Source organism: Loxodonta africana, chromosome 18 (genome assembly GCF_030014295.1).
Source record: "Loxodonta africana isolate mLoxAfr1 chromosome 18, mLoxAfr1.hap2, whole genome shotgun sequence".
Lineage (NCBI taxonomy): Eukaryota > Metazoa > Chordata > Mammalia > Proboscidea > Elephantidae > Loxodonta > Loxodonta africana.
Genome location: NC_087359.1, coordinates 24,738,614 through 24,755,888, shown reverse-complemented (window position 1 = coordinate 24,755,888; position 17,275 = coordinate 24,738,614). Strand labels below are relative to the sequence as shown.

At 47.8% G+C, this 17,275-nt stretch overlaps 1 protein-coding gene across 2 annotated transcripts in view; it reads right to left on the bottom strand.

Moving 5' to 3' along the window:
• Nucleotides 1-17,275, bottom strand: part of RGS9 (regulator of G protein signaling 9) — a 68,548-nt gene that overhangs the window by 37,167 nt on the left and 14,106 nt on the right. For both annotated transcript variants that reach the window (XM_064270853.1, XM_064270854.1), the window contains exons 3-8: nt 14,882-14,932; nt 13,019-13,125; nt 12,591-12,642; nt 12,282-12,340; nt 11,862-11,938; nt 7,789-7,870 (exon numbers count right to left, since the gene is read on the bottom strand). In XM_064270853.1, the coding sequence (XP_064126923.1) occupies nt 7,789-7,870; nt 11,862-11,938; nt 12,282-12,340; nt 12,591-12,642; nt 13,019-13,125; nt 14,882-14,932 (428 nt within the window). The remainder of the gene's footprint in view (nt 1-7,788; nt 7,871-11,861; nt 11,939-12,281; nt 12,341-12,590; nt 12,643-13,018; nt 13,126-14,881; nt 14,933-17,275) is intronic.

Below are 17,275 nucleotides of genomic sequence, written 5' to 3'. Positions count from 1 at the left end.
TGCCTTCAGTGTCGCATGGACTTTTTCCTTCAACACCATCAGTTCTTGACCATATGCACCTACTGAAATGGTTGAACATTGACCAAGTCTTTTTGGTACGGTGACTGTATGTATTCCTTCCATCTTCTTCTGACGCTTTCTGCGTCGTTCAATATTTTGCCCATAAACCAAAATAAACCAAACCCATTGCCATCAAGTTGATTCCTACTTGGAATGACCCTATAGGACAGAGTAGAACTGCCCCATAGGGTTTCCAAGGATCAGCTGGTGGGTTCTAACTGCCAACTATTTGGTTAGCAGCTGTAGCACTTAACCACTACATCACCATCAAAACCAAACCAAAATCACTATAACCCCCCTTCCAAAAAAAATCCATCACCGTTGAGTCAATCCTGACTCATAGCCACCCTAGAGGACAGGGTAGAACTGCCCCATAGAGTTTCCAAGGAGTGCCTGGTGGATTTGAACTGCCGACCTTTTGGTTGTAGCTGTAGCGCTTCATTGCTACACCACCAGGGTTTCCACACCGCCATAAAAAAAAAAAAAAAAAAAAAAAAAATTTTTTTTTTTTATAGAACCCTTTAATATTGCAACTTGGGGCTTGAATTTTTTCTTTAGTTCTTTCAGCTTGAGAAATGCCGAGCGTGTTCTATTCTTTTGGTTTTCTAACTCCAGGTCTTTGCACATTTCATTAAATTCTTTACTTTGTCTTCTCAAGACACCCTTTGATTGTCCAATTCATAATGGCCAATACCAGTCCATTTCAGCTCGCTAATGCCTAGGCTATCAATCTTTATGCATTCCAGTTCATTCTGACAAGTTCCAGTTTTCATAGATTCATGCTTTGTACATTCCAGGTCCCAATTATTAATGGATGTTTGTAGCTGTTTTTTCTCATTTTGACTTATGCCACATCAGCAAATGAAGGTCCCGAAAGCTTTCCACGTCATTAAGGTCAGCTCTACTTTGAATAAACAGTTCTTCCCCAGTCACCTTTTGAGTGCCTTCCAACCTGAGGGGCTCATCTTCCACCACTATATCAGACCATGTTCCTCTGCTATTCATAAGGTTTCCACTGGCCAATATTTTTTTTTAGAAGTAGATTGCTGAGACCTTCTTCCTAGTTTGTCTTAGTCTGGAAGCTCTGCTGAAACCTGTCCCTATGGATGATCCTGCTGCTATTTGAAATACCGGTGGCACAGCTTCCAGCATCACAGCAGTACACAGGCCACCACAGTACAACAAACTGATAGACGGGTGGCAGATTCTTGCCCGAGCCCTTGCCTATTTATTATTAGGCACTTTTTATGTGCTGGACATTCTACTGGGCTGTAGGAAGTCCCTGGTGAATGATACGAGACCCCGCTCTCTAGGAACTTCCTGTCTTGTGGGGGAGGCAGCCACTTGGCAATTAATCACACGAATGATGAACTGCAGTGGCGACAAGTGCTATGAGGGGACAGTCCAAGTATCCAAGCCAGCCTTCAATAGAGTCCAACTTAGCATAGAGAGGGGTGGTCATCTCAAATCAGTGCTTTTGTCTACGGTGGGTTCTAGGGGCTACTCCTCCATCTCGTACAGAGAAATGCCCCCAGGAGACCGGGGACAAGCCACACATGCACACACACACACATCCCTCCCACGCCCACGTGCCTCTGCAGCCTCCGTCTGGCTGGTCTTGACATCTGATACTTGCGCAGCCTCAGCAGCTTCAGTGTGGTCATCTGTCCGAGTCTAGAATTCAAAGCCAACTCTTCCTCTCCAACCTGCTGCATGCTCTGAGATACAAATTTGGCTGCCCGGGTGCTCACTGGTGCACATGGGTAACCACAATCAGCACAGGAGGTGCCCTCAGCTGCCCAGACTGAGACAGACTCTCACAACCATCAGTCACCCACCAGGCTCCTTTATTCTCCTGCCTGTCCCATTCCAGCCCCTCCTAGCTTTCCCTGCCAGCTCTCCAGAACACCCTGCTGGATCCTGCCTCCTCTCAGCATCCTTGTGGGTGGTTGTTCCAGATGGAGCTGGGAACGCATCCGGGTGGTCCCATCCCAGTTCTCCTGCCTCCAAAACTCCCCCAAGGGGCTGCCTTTCTGCCTCTACTAGTCCAGGAGACTCCCCCAGCTCCAGTCACTCATTCATTTACTCATTCTTCAGACAGCCTAAAGTCTCTTGTCCACTGTGATGGTCACCAGCGCCACCACTGATGCAGTCGCTGGCACGCAAGAGGGTGCTTGAAGGAAGATAGCCCAGCACTGACTGTCAGTGCACAGGAAACAACGGCAGTAGCACGCTTCTGCGGTGGGCAGCCAGGAGATAAGGGGCACACAGACTTTTCAACCCCAGGGCCCCACTCAGGAAGTCCTCCAGAGGAGGCCAGCCTCACCCTGTCAGCTGGAGGAACCACAAATGCCACAGCGTGACATCTCCAAAGACTATTCCTCAGCCATAAGCCTAAGGGGCAATTTGCTAAATGCTTCATTTTTTAGGTTAGGAGGGGACCTTGTGTGCCCCCATGATTGCTCCATGGTGAGGTGACATCCCCAGGAATCAGTATTCCAGAGCCAGGCCAGGATGGGAGGGACACACACTTCTTGGTGTCACTCTACCACGTCCCTCCTGTCCCTTCTCTCCTTCTCTCATCACCCATTCTTTTCCCCAAGTATTAGTTAAGACCTTTTTAATGCATAGACAGAAAATATAAACAAATAAAATACCAGATGGCTTTATAAAAAAAAAAAAAACAGAGTAAAGAGACAGAGATGAGGCTGAACTGGGGGAGATGATTTCAAATTGAGGGCTTGGAGAAGGCTGCTTTGAGCAGACCTCAGCTTGAATGTCACCTCCACAGAGAGGTGCTCCCTGACCCCTCATGTGATACAGGACCCCTGCCCCTTACAAGCTGCCATGATAGTCTGTCCTTTACACATTTATTTGTGTCATAGTTGGTTAGTCTTTGTCTCTCCACCAGACTGTCAGCTTCTTGAAGGCACGAGCCATGTCTGTCTTGGCTCATAACCCAAGTATCCCATTGCCTAGTAGGTGCAGGGTCACTCATGGTAGACAGGTTTCAGCAGAGCTTCCAGGGTAAGACAGACTAGGAAGAAAGGCCTGATGATCTACTTCCGAAAATTGGCCAATGAAAATTTTATGGATCACAAAAAATATTGTCTGATATAGTGCTGGAAGACCACCCCCCTAGGTTGGAAGGCTGGAAGGCACTCAAAATACACAGTAGCTGCAACAATGGACTTGAGTATACCAATGATCATGAAAACAGCTCAGGACCAGGCAGTGTTTCATTCTGCTGTACATGGAGTCGCCATGAGCTGGGGTTAACTCAATGGCAACTAACAACTACATATGTATGTGTGCATCTGTCTGTCTGTGTGTATCTGTTTGTCTATCTGTGTGTCTGTCTGTCTGGTGTCCGAGTGTGTTTGTCTGTCTTTCTGTGTATGTATATGTATATTTTTTAAGGAAATCTGGACCATAGAGTATATGTAGCTTTCCATCCTGGTTTTATGATATGATATGTCAGACATTTCCCAGGTCATTAAATGGCCTTTGAAAATATTATTTTAATAGCTTCACAATATTCCATCATGTGGATATATCTTAATTTATTTTACCATCCTCTACTGTTGGATGTTTAGCAGCCTCAACAGGAAATGGAGGGCAGACATCTCCTTCTCTGGCAAGGGTTTGTGTAGGTGGTTGAAACCAAAAACCAAACCAGTAGCCACCGAGTTGATTCCAATTCATGGTGACCCCACGTGGGTCAGAGTAGAACCGTGCTCCAGTGGGTTTTCAAAGGCTGATTTTTCAGAAGTGGGTCACCAGGCCTTTCTCCTGAGGCACCTCTAGGTGGGCTTGAATTTTCAACCTTTCAGTTAGCAGCCAAGAGCTTAATTTTTTGTACCACCCAGGGACAGGTGGTTAAAACAAGGGCCACAGAGCTAGATTTTCACACCGGTGACCTCTTGACTTAGAGCACACATCCGCTGAAGGCAGCCTCCGTCCACACTACCAGGCTGGAGCAGTGGGCTAGGTCATCAGGAGGCAGAAGGTACGGGTGGGACAGCAAAGATGCACAGATGCTCCCAAAATGACATTTCTCCCCATTCATTTACACACCTGACTGACTGTTGTTTGCGTTGTGCTCTGACCAGGACTTTGTTCCCTTTAGATAACGGACGGGAGAGGAACGTCATTTCCCACCATCGCAGGATTCTGACTCATGATGGCATTTGGGCCCGGGGCCCAAGAAGACTGGGGTAGAATCACTCAGCCACCGCCAGCTACATTTAATCTCGGCCTCTACCAGTGACAGTGCCTCTGTTCCAAAGTCTGGCATGACATTCCTTCCCTCCCTAATTCAATTACCCCTCTCTTGGTGCCCTCAGCACCTGAGTCTCATTTCGGGGGCGGCACAGCTCACCTGAGATATGGTAATTTGGGTTTAGAGCTCCCTGAGGTGAGAAAGGAACCACGTGAGCGTCCTCCTCATACAGCAGCCACACTTCAGGCTTTGGAGTCAGACAGATGTGGATTCATACCCTAGCACCAGGCAAGCTACTTTTTTCTCTCTCAGCCTTGATTTCCCTGTCTGAATAATGGGGATGATGGTACTCCCACTTCATAGGGTCACGGTCAGGTTCAAATGAGATAATCCATGTCAGAGCACAGGCACAGAGCAAAGTGCTCCATAACTCCAGACCTGGCTCAACAAAGGCTTCACGGATTAATGAATAGACCAGTGAACAAATAAATAAATTGATTCAAAAGCTAGGGACTGACTCTCAAGCTACAACAGTTGGTGATAGTCCACATATTGGCTGCTTCACACTCCCCAGTGCCAAATGCTTTGTTTGCTTTGGCTGGCTCCTCTCCCACTAGACTGAAAGCTTGTTTGGGTCTCCTGGAGACAGTCTGACAGCCCATAAGCTCCTGGGCTTCCTGGGGTTGTCAGTCAGATTGCTCAATTCCAGGCTGAGCTACTTTTCCAGTAGGATGCTCTTCCAACAGAGCACCTTCCACCCTGCTCAGACCAACAAAAGGTTGAGGGCATTTTTCAAAAAGTCTAGGAGAACAGGGTCTGGATGCACTCTGCCTCATTTTGACTGTTGGTGGTGGTGGTGGGCGGCATCAAGTTGGTTGTGATTCATGGCGACCCCATGTACAACAGAACAAAACACTGCCTGGTGTTGCGTCATCTTTGCAATCCTTGGTAACGCTTAAGTCCATTGTTATGGGCACTGAGTATTTTAAGTGCTTTCCAACCTAAGAGGCTTATCTTCCAGCACTATATCAGACAATGTTCCATAGGGTTTTCATTGACTGATTTTCAGAAATAGATCACCAGGTCTTCCTTCCTAGTCTGTCTTAGTCTGGAACCTCTGCTGAAACGTGTCCACCATGGGTGACCGTACTGGTATTTGAAATACCAATGGTATAACTTCCAGCACCATAGCAACATGCAAGCTGCCACAACACAAAAAAGTGACAGACAAGTGGTGTCATCTGACCACTGGTCCAGTTTTGGTTTAGGGAAGCAGTAGTGAGAGAGATTAGATGTGAAGAGCAGTTTCATGTCCTAGTAGTTTTATGACTGTTTAGAGTACATCAGAGTCAGATTGTGAACTTGATCAAAGAGGGACCAGCCACATTTGTACCCAGGCACTACATTTATTAGACCACAGTGACTCACACTATGTTCTAATAATCAGCGAGGCTACAAAGAGGCCTTAAACGTATTAAGACATCACATGACATTGTGTGAGAGGCAGAAGAGTATTGTGTTTAAGAGAGAAGGCTCTGCAGTTGGCTGTATGTGGGTTCAATTCCTGTGTCACTTACTAGCTGTATACAAATTATCAACATCTCTGAGCCTCAGCTTGCTTATCACTAAAACAGGAACAGGGCTACAAAGATTATATAACACAGTGAACGTAAAATGCTTAGTGCAGTGCCCAGCACACTGTAAGTTCTCAGTTTAGGTCTCTTGCAGTGATGATGCTGATGACGACGACAACAATGACAATGGTGGTGGTGGAGGTATGGAGGCAGTTGAGGTGGGGGTGGTAGAAGTGGTGGTTGTGGAGGTGGTCACGATAGAGGTGACGGTGAGACAATGGTGGTGGTGATAGTGGAGGTGATGGAGATGGTGGAGGTGGTGGTGATGAAGGTGGTCGTGGTGGAGACATGTCGTGATGTTCGTGTACTTCTGTTTCACACTGCGAAGAGCCCCTCAGCCACTTGCCTGATGTGGGGGCTGAGAACTTACTCTAGGAGAACAAGGGAAAACTCAGATGATCTAGTTTTCCGATCAGGATGGGAGCGAAGAGGGCCCTTGGCAGATCACGGGCACAGTCAGTAACTGACTTTGCAGGACTGCAGTCACATGGGCATTACCACACTGCAGAATCCCTACATGCATTATAAAAGCCATCCTCCATCCTGCAAGGAGCAGGATTTCCTCAGTCATGAGTGCCCTGGTCACCAAGGCATCTTGCCAAGTGAGTGACCCATACGCCCTTCTCCCTTATCCTCAGCAAGGCTCCCCTCGTCTGGAACAGGTCACCAAGTACAGCACGAGCAACATGCTGCTCCCTTCTCATACAAAGATCTCACTCCTGAGCTACCAGCAGGGAGGCATGCACGTGGCAGTCTGTCCAGGACCCTGTGCTCAGTCACTCAGCCCCCAGGGACCCATGCTGGGCATTTGTATAATGGTTTACCTAGAGATGGAGCCCTGAAACAAAGCAAAACCAAGCAAGCTGCTTGGGCATCAACCCCAGGACCTTACTCAGCAACAAGGTATCCAAATAGATGCCTCAACAGATGGAACTCGTTAAGGGAATTGGTTTTGAATATAGAAGGAAAATAAACAAAACAGTCAAAATCTGATGGACCTGAAGTTTAAAAACCTATAAGCTTTGATACCAGGACTAGTCCACTTCCTGGTTCTGAGAATTTCAGAAGCCTGGCAAGCAAGAAACTGAAAGAGGGGGAGGAGGAACACTTGTTTCCAACTCTTCCCTTTCCAGAATCCCTTTCACATCTCCCATTCCCCGTGATCAGTAGGCAGCACATGGTCTGACACAGGAGGAAACTGAGGCACCAGAGCTGACTACAATGGGTGGCAGCAGCACCTGGTTCTCTGTGCTGGGGGAGGAGGCTTCCATTTCCCAGTGACGAGCTGTGACAAGTTACACTCGTTATGTGCAACTTGTTTCTCTGGGTCACGAAAAGTGCCAAGACCAGAGATGCAATGTCCTCCATGCCATGAGAAGCTTAGTACATGTTTATTCCCTTCTCTCCTCCTCCATCTCAATTCCTGCGGACTGGATCCAGGAGAGGAAAAGGAAAGGGAGCAAGAGACACGAAGTGTGGGCTTGGCTATGCAGAGTTTCAGTTCTCTACAACATTTCATTTTTCTGCTTTGGAGTCTGGTTTTTTCTTCTTACATTCCTTTTCCAAGACACGGCATGCTGGCCAATAAAAGGTCCCAGCCTTCATAATAGACAAACTCATTAGGGTCCTTCCCTTAGACAATTCCACTTACTCCTAACACCAACAGATGGGCCATGAGTAGACCCCATCCAGACAGTGTACTTCCTCTTCCAGCCAAGACGCACTTGGATGCTGACCCATCACTGGGAAGCTCCTCCTGCTGATTCAATTCTAGCCCCAGAGGGAGATGAGTTGGCAGATGGATGGTGCATATGGGGTAAGGGTGGAGAGGCATAAGAAGAGATGCTGAAAGCCAGGAAGGATAATACTCACAGGGCATCGGTGGACCAGCCAATATGCCTTTTCCTGACAATCCAGGGCATACCTGTCTGCTTTGTTCCTTTCCTTTCCAGCCCTGAAAAATCAAAAGTCATATTTAAGGCCAGTGATACTTTGCATCTTTTGGTCAATGATGGCACCCTCCATAACCACCTGGACCACCCTCTCCAATCTGTCCAAATGCCTATGTTTGCCATAATAATAACAGCAAACTCTAGTGTGGCACTTAAGTGTCAGGTCCCTTCTAACTTCTTTTGTATGTATGAACTCATTTAACCCTCCCAGTGGCCCTTCCTCACTTCACAGAGCAGGGAACAAATTTCCCACCCAGTATCATATTGTGAGCAAGTGGTAGAAGTGGCGATGGAGGTGGTGGAGGTGGTGGGGTGGTGGGAGTGGTGATGGTGATGGAGGTGATAGAGATGGTGGAGGTGATGGAGGTGGTGGGGTGGTAGAGGTGGTGGAGGTGATGGAAGTGGTGGAGGTAGTGGAGAGGGTGGGGGTGGTGGTGATGGAGGTGATAGAGGTGGTGGAGGTGGTGGTGGTGGAGGCAAGAGAGGTGATGGAAGCAGTGGAGGTGGTGGAGGTGATGGGGGTGATGGAGGCAATGGGGGTGGTGGGGGTGAGGGAGGTGATGGAAGTGGTAGAGGTAGTGGAGGGGGTGGGGGTGGTGGTGATGGAGGTGATGGAGGTGGTGGAGGTGGTGGAAGTGATGGAGGTGGTGGAGGTGATGGAGGTGGTGGTGGTGGAAGTGATGGAGGTGGTGGGGATGGAGGTGGTGGGGGTGGTGGTGGATGTGGTGAAAGCGGAGATGGTAGAGAAGGTAGAGGTGGTGGACGCAAAGGGGTGGTGGAGGTGGGGAAGATAATGGAGGTGCTGAATGTGGTAGGGTAGTGAAGGTGGTGGAAGCAGAGGTGGGGGGTAGCGGGAGTGACGGGGAGGATGGAGGTGGTAGAGGAGATGGAGGTGGTGGGGGTGGTGGACGTGATGAAGATGGTGGGAGTGGCGGTGGAGGTGATAAAGGTGGTGGGGGTGGTGGAGGTGGTAAAGGTGATGAAGGTGGTGGGGGTGGTGGAGGTGGGGGGTAGCGGGAGTGATGGGGGAGGATGGAGGTGGCAGAGGAGATGGAGGTGGTGCAGGCAATGAGGGTGGTGGGGATGGTGGAGGTGGTGGGGTAGTGGGAGTGATGCGGGAGGATGGAGGAGATGGAGGTGAGGGAAGAGGTGGAGGTCTGGCCCAGAGTTCTGCTTTTTGCTGACAACACTGAGCTGCAGTGAAATCATGCCCCCGTGATTAGCCCTAGAATCAAATCGGCTCCGCTGACTTCACTACTAGAGTGAGAAATGAATAAAATTCTGGGCTGGCATTTGACCACCTGGCATTGTAATTTTTCCCTGCTTTGGCAAAAAACATAATCAACATCTGAACAAGTGGGCAGAAATCAAAGCCAAAGCTTGTGATGGGGAAAATGCTGGCCCCAGGAGTTCCCCTTCCTCCCTACCTGTCAGTTCCACTCTGTCACTCCAGAGAGTTCATGCCAAGTCAGGCCTTTCTCTGAGCCCAACACACAATTGCAAAAGGCTATTTATCATCCCCCTTATCTCTCAGGCTCCCCCTCTCCCATCGTGGGTAGGAAATGATGCTGGACTTTCCTTCTACAGGAGAAAGGTAGCACTAATGATCACCCTGTGGGCCTCATTCAGTACCATTTCCACGGCGACCTGAGCTCATACTCAGCAATACTTGTTTTCCCAGGCAACGTGGGGTGATGCACATTCCCTCTATGAGGCAGAGTGAGTGGATTTGTTCTCCAGCTAACGTACTGTGAATAACACCCATAGAGCCAGATGGAGTGAACAGTGCCATTCCAGTGGGGTATTTGACCAACCTCGTTTAGGAATTAAATATAAACATGGTTGCCCTAACTTCCCCTTGCCAACCTAACTGGATTTTCTACCAGGCTAACAAGCTCCTGTCTTCAGGAGGATGAGCCACAGAAGGCCTGAGGCACTAACTACAGAGTTTCCGTAGCACTGGACAGTCCTGTAAACAAAGTCAGTTGCTAAATTACCCCCACGGTCCATTCTAGCTTTGCTTTTCTGTGGTACATGTCATTGGACAAGAGCTGTAATAAATGGAATCTGGGATAGCCAGTAAACTAGGAATTGTTTTAGCTTATTATGTTATGAGTTCTGTTTTTGTTTTCATTTATAGCAACAGCATTCACTTAATCATTCATCCATTCATTTATTCATTCATATACTTACTGAGATTCCATTATGTTCCAGGCACTGAGAGTATATTATTGAACCAAGGAGACATAGATCCTGCCCTAGAATAGTTTGTGGTCTAAACATTACACAAATAGTCAAGAAATAGAGAATTACAAATTGCAGTACATATGATAAACACGAAGAAAACAAAAATCCTCACAACTGGACCAAGAAGTAACATCATGATAAATGAAGAAAATATTGAAGTTGTCAAGGGTTTCGTTTTACTTGGAGCCACAATGAATGCCCATGGAAGTAGCAGTCAAGAAATCAGAGGATATATTGCATTGGGCGAATCTACTGCAAAAGACATCTTTAAAGTGTTGAAAAGCAAGGTCACTTTGAGGACTAAGGTGTGTCAGACGCAAGCCATGATATTTTCAATTGCATCATATGTACGGCAAAGCTGGACAATGAATAAGCATGCCTGGAGAAGAATTGACGACTTTGAATTACAGTGTTGGTGAAGAATATTGAATATAGCACGGACTGCCAGAAGAACAAACAAGTCTGCCTGGAAGAAGTACAGCCGGAATGCTCCTTAGAAGTGAGGATGGTGAGACTTCATCTCACATACTTTGGACAGGTTGTAAGGAGGGACCAGTTCCTGGAGAAGGGCATCATGCTTGGTAAAGTAGAGGGTCAGCAAAAAAAAAAGGAAGACCCTCAGTGAGATGGATTGACACAGTGGCTGCAACAATGGACTCGAGCATAGCAATGATTGTGAGGATGGTGCAGGACTGGGCAGTGTTTTACTCCGTTGTATATAGGGTCGCTATGAGTCAGGACTGACTCAACAGCACCTAGTAACAACAACACCTGTGTGCAATAGGGAACTGTTCATGGTACTATAACATAGAATCAGGGATGGCCTCTGTGATGATTTTTAAACCTGTGTACAAATTCTTTGACGCTTTTTCCATTAAGGTGTAAGTCTATGAACCCTTCTCTTGAAACTGGGTTGGCTTTTGTGACTGCTTTGACCAACAGAGTATGGCAGAAATGGCACTGTGTGACTTGTAAGGCTGGGCCATAAAAGTGGGACAGTTGCCACCTTCCTCACTGGAATATTTGCTCTTAATATATGCTTTCAGCTACATGTAACCAATCCAATTGCCCTGATGTAGCCATGTTGTGAGGAAGCCCAAGCTAAACTAAATGGAGAGGCTCAGAAGCTACAACTGTCTGACTGCAATCACTTGAAGACTCCGGGCCAGAACTTCCCAACTGAGTCCTTCATGAATTCCTGGCCCACAGAAACTGTGAGAGGCAGTAAAATAATTGTTGCTGTTTTGAGCCACTAAGTTCTCAGGTGGTCTATATAAGCAAAAACTAATCAGAAGAGCGTCTTTGAGGAAGTGACACTGGAACTGAGAACTCTCTGATAGCTTCTTTGAAGGAAGTGACTTGATCCTATTTGCATGGGAAAAATGGAAGCAAACAGTTGGTTTGCTGATTGAACTGACAGTGAGGTTGGCTTAACCAGGGTAGGGGCGGTGGAGGCAGACAGGAAGGGATTTCACTAGTGGTCGTACCAGGGCTGAAAGGACCCATCAGATGAGAGGCAGGAGGACAGGAGGTAGATGGTGGTTTCTTGTACTAATGTGGGCAATACTGGAGGAAGAAAAGGTTTGAGGAGTGAAGGAAAGATATGATCAAATATGGACTGTGTCTTTCTATTCCCTATGCCCAGTGTTTGGCACATAAATACCCAATAAGGACTTCTTTCAATAGAAGGAGACAAAGGAGAGAGGAAAGCCAAGCAAAGGATGAATGCAATCTCCTCTCACTCACCTGTACTGCTCTTTGGCCTGCATAATGACAAAGTCCCACTTGTAGTTAATTTTTTTGTTCAAGAAATTATAATTTTCCTAGAGAAGAAAAACAAAATGAGAACACTGAGCCCCATGACATGTGCACACAACAGGGCAGGAAGTTCTAAGTCAACCAGGGCATGACCCTGGCTCCACGGCAACACCAACACCAAGAAATCATCTCCCACCCTAGCTTTGCAAAGGTGTTCCTTCAAAGCATAGCTCGGGACTCCCAGAAAGCCCTCACAACACGCCTTCCTTTGCTTGGATTGGCTTTAAAAAAATAAATATATCCCAATTCTGATTAGGAAGAGAGGATTGGGGGTGAAGAAGACTACAGAAACTTAGTATTCAACAGTAGAGCATCACAAATCCATAAAGATTGAAATCATCTTCCTACCTTTTCATATTCTTCTAAAACCCCTTTCTTCTTGATATTTCGCTTGGCTAGATAGATGGCTGGAAGAGAAAACAGTGGCATTTTCCATCATCATCATCTGCAGTCTCCTCATGCATGAGGCTCTTGTGCTCGGCTTGTTGGAGAGACTGCTCAGCAGACCGGGTCCCTTCCCCCTGGGAAGACTCCCAACACTGATGTGAGCTGACATAAAGGTCATGATGACAGCAAGACAAATGTCACCAGAATGCAGCAAGTAAATAAATAGCACGCTAAGCATTACTCGAGGCAGATACAGGGGCCAAGATTTACCGTAGTCTGTATCTTCAGCCGGCCACTGCTGTGTGGGCCAGAAATACGGCGTCTATAAAAGAAACCAGGGAAACTACGCTTAGACACTTGTTGTGACTCCATGCACTCCCAGCTCTGTGACTTATGAGATAAATCTACACCTTACCTCCCTCCACCATTTCAAAAGTCCTAATCACTGACAGGAAACCCTGGTGGCGTAATGTTAAGCTCTTTGGCTGCTAACCAAAAGGTCGGTAGTTCAAATCCACCAGGTGTTCCTTGGAAATCCTATGGGGCAGTTCTACGCTGTCCTATAGGGTCGCTATGAGTCAGAATCGACTTGACAGCAATGGGTTTTTTTAATCACTGAGAATATGAAGCCAACCATTTATCTTTTCAATAAGATGACAACCTATGGGAATAGATCCAAGGTCAAGGCCAAGACTCACCTGAAATCGGTAGAGGCTGCTGTCAGGCTTGAGAACAAGATTCTTGGGGTCTTGCAGGGGATAAATGTAGCCATACTTGACAATAAAGTTGCCCAAGTTCTGGGCCTCTGGAAGGAAGCAGTTCAGACATGAAAGTTAAGAGTAGGGGCCCAAAAACAGAAGCCTCATTGCCGAGCCTCCATAGATTACTTCAAACTCCAGGTGATATGCCCCACCCTATCTGAAGAGTGAGGACAGTGGTCCCTGAACCTTACAGTGGAAAGTATCAGCTGGGAGTATGCAAAACGGAGGACGCCCACCACAGCCCAGCATGACAACTCAGTGTGTCTGGAGGGGAGCCTGGGAACCTGGATTTTAACTCATGCCATGGCTGGTCCTACCTAGACGGTTTGAGGGTGACCCTTGGGGAAATCTTGGAGAAGCTTCTTCAGGCCCTTGGGTCTGGAGAAGACCACAGGAATGGGGAGAGAATGCTTCTGCTTGGCCCACAATCTTCCTTACTCAAAGAGAAGTTATTCTCAACTTCTATCTCAAGCTCAGCTCTGCCTGCATCCCGGGTCCAGATCTTCTCACTCCTCTCCACATCACTTGAATTCCCACATCCCTCTAGTTCGTTTGGCAACATAGCCTTATATCTGGATTTGCAGTAATTAAAGAAAAACCTTCCTGGTTCTTTCTTAGAAGCCATTGTGGCCAAAGCACTGATGAGAGCCTGCATCTTTCCATGCCAAGGAGAGGATTCAGCTCTACCAATCCTCCGGACTCACTCTGTGCTCTGATCAACCCACATCCTAGCCCAGCTCAGCCTCCAGGGTTTGGGAAAACTTCCTTCCTGACGCTCCCTCAAACCCACTCTCTCTGTCATGAGCAGACCCTCATCATTTTTTTTTTTAATGCTTTGTGATACAATCTTTTTTCTGGTGGGAATGCTGGGCCCCAGATTCTTTCTGCTCCAATCCATTCCTCAAATTGCTGCCAAACCTCGTAGATAGATTCCATACAGCAATCATGGAGCCTTGATGGCATAGTGGTTAAGAGCTCAGGCTGCTAAGCAAAAGGTCAGCAGTTCAAATCCACCAGCTGCTCCTTGGAAACCCTATTAAGCAGTTGGGCTATGTCCTATAGGGTCACTGTGAGTTCTCCCATGGCTCCCTACTGCCTATCTCCCAGATGAAACTTGGAATCTGCAACTATTCCTGGTACAGTCCCACTCTTCCCCTCTCCAAACCCAGCTGAAGCCCTTGCTTCCAATTTCCCTCATTACCACCCACCCCAGTTCTTGTTCCTCCATTTCTATGACATTGTTCTTGCTAGTTTCCCCTTCTGGAAATACCCTCGGAGCTCCTTTTCCCCAGTCTACAAGCAGCCCTTCTTTCAAGACCAGCTGTACACATCACCCCCTCCAAGAAGTCTTCCCTGATTGACTCTTCTCCAGTTACATTATTTACATTTTCTCAATATTTTCTCCCCAAATGATCACCCCCTAGCTTTTGATCCTGGTTATTTCACACATGAAGGTCTTGTCTCAACAACTAAAATGTAAATTTCTCAGAGACACAGACTAAGCCTCCGCTGAGTTTCTACCCTCTGAAGATGTCTACGGGTGCTGGGAAAACCAGTTGCTGTCGGATTTACTCCAACTCTCGGAGTCCCCATGTGTCAGAGTATAACTGTGCTCCATAGGGTTTTCAATGGCTGGTTTTTGGGAAGGAGATTGCCAGACCTTTCTTCTGAGGTGCTTCTGCGTGGACTCAAACCTCCAATCTTTCAGTTCGAAGCCGAGCATGTTAATTGTTTCACCCCCCAGAGGCTCCACTGTGAACACAGCAGTTCCCAGCAACGGAAGGCTGGAGAGACTCTTACCCAGACTGGAGATCCACAGCCGGTCAACGATCCACTGTAGAACGTCACTTCCTGTAGAACAAAAATATTTGGTCATTGTCACAGAATCCTGACCCATGTCCAGCCTCCACGCACTCCTCTACGCTGTCGACTCATGGTCCTCCTCACTGCTCAGAGCTGATCTCATCCCTGTCCTGCTCCAAGCCCTCAGGGACTCTCCGTTTCATTCAGTCTGAACTCCACAGCCTATAATTCAGGGTCATCCGTGGTTTGACTCCAGACAGATATCCCGCTTAATCTCCTCTCCACACACCCAATCTTGACCTCTCTCAGGGTCCTTATTTTATTACCTACAATAATTTGTGCATGGACTGTCGTTGAACAATCAGAAAGTAAACAGACTAAGTCTTAACAGTGAAAACACAGACGGAGGCAGCTGTTTGGGGGGCTCTGGATGGAGCCTGGACACACTGGAGTGAAACAGAGCCAGGGTGGGAGAAGAAGGGATGGGATGGGGGCGTATCTTATGCCCAGAACTCTAAGGTATCAGGGAATTCTAAATTCAAACCTGGCCTTCCAGGTCTTTCTGACAATACCTTTGTCAAGGTCGGAGGATGGGACGTATTTAGGTAACACCTTGTAGGTTGATCTGTAACCCTGGACATATGGTACGTTGGCCCCCGTTTGTACTCTTGCCCTGGGCCCTGCAAATTCTAGGGGTGGCCTGGGAATAATGCACTAAAAAAAAAAAAAAAAAAGCCCATTGCCATCAAGTCAATTCCGACTCATAGCAACCCTATAGGACAGAGTAGAGTAGGATTCCCCATAGAATTTCGAAGGTGTGGCTGATGGATTCGAAGTGCCAATCTTTTGGTTAGCAGACAAACATTTAACCACTGCATCATCACAGCGGCATGAAAAAGAGCAGGGAGGCAGGCAGGGCCAAGGTCAGAAGACAGCTGGGCCCCTTCCACCCACTCTGCAAGGATTCAGATTTTGTCTAGGGGCCAAGGCAAGCCAACTTCTGCCAACAAGTCTAGACCTACTACAGAGTACCACTGGGCTCTGCCCGGTCCTGCGCCATCCCCGCGATTAGCTGTGTATCGGACCATTGTGATCTACAGGGTTTTCACTGGCTGATTTTCACAAGTAAATTTCTAGGACTTTCTTCCTAGCCCATCTTTGCATGGAAGCTCCGCTGAAACCTGTTCAGCATCATAGCAACACACAAGCTTCCATGGACAGACGGATGGTGGCTGCACAGGAGGTACATTGGCCGGGAATGGGTTCCATAGGCAGAGAGTACTCCTTGTAGGAGGACAGCATCATCTCAGAAGCAAGATGGGGTGCCCTGGAACCAAGTACCCCAACTCAGATGCTACCTCACAAATGCCAATGAACACATTTTCCTGTGGTTGTAGTCTGGTTTCCAAGGCCAAGTCAAGTCCCCTGCCTGCAAACTACACCAAGGAGGGTGGCAGCCCACTAGGGAAGCTCAGGGCCTGAGACCCCAGTGTCCGTGCCCTGTTACCAGACAGTCACAAATGACACTCTGCTGCTTGGAGGCGGTGAAGGGCGTGCCTTCTGGAATCCTCCAGAGAGGCCCATAAGCCCATTTTATCTCTTACCTTGCCCATGCTCACCACTCTTGCTCTCAATGGGTTCTCCTTCTGTTGCTCTTAGCTGTATTCACCCCTAGTTGACTGCTCAAAAAAAGTCCCTAGGAGGCACAAACGCTTAAGCTCTGAGCTACTAACTAAAAGGTTGGCAGTTGGAACCCACCCAGAGGTGCCTCAGAAAACAGTCCTGGCGATCTGCTTCTAAAAGGTCACAGCCATGAAAACCCTCTAGAAGGCCATTCTACTCTGAAACGCAGGGTCCCCATAACTCAGAATCAAATTGAGGAAAACTGATTTTAGGCTGCTCAGAAGTAAAATTCATCATCTCAAATTCGACTTTACATGCTAGGATGGAGTGTTTTAGGCTTTCCACTCCCAGTCTTCCTTGAAATGCTCTACCATGGTGTGCAGACTGAGGAGGGACAGACAGTAGACTGATTAGCTCTCTCCACCCAGGAGCCAAGGGTTTTTCCATCCACTTGACTGCTTCCTGAAATAGAGCAAATACGATTATGGTGCCACCGGCGTCTGCACCATGTGGCCTCCGCAGCAGCACACAAGCTGCTCAGGCTCCCGCGCCAGCCACCTTCATTCCCAGGAAGCCCTGGGTCACCTGTCACCCCAAGAAGTCAGATGGCAGATTACCCAACTTGTTTCTCTCAGTGCCGATGTCGCAGCACTAGGGCTTCGCTGTGGGTTCTGTGGCTACAGCAGCTGGGATTCACCCCGGCAGGAAGACAAGGCCAAAGAAGTCAGGGGTGGGCACTGTGGCCAAATCCAGGGACCAAATGCACCC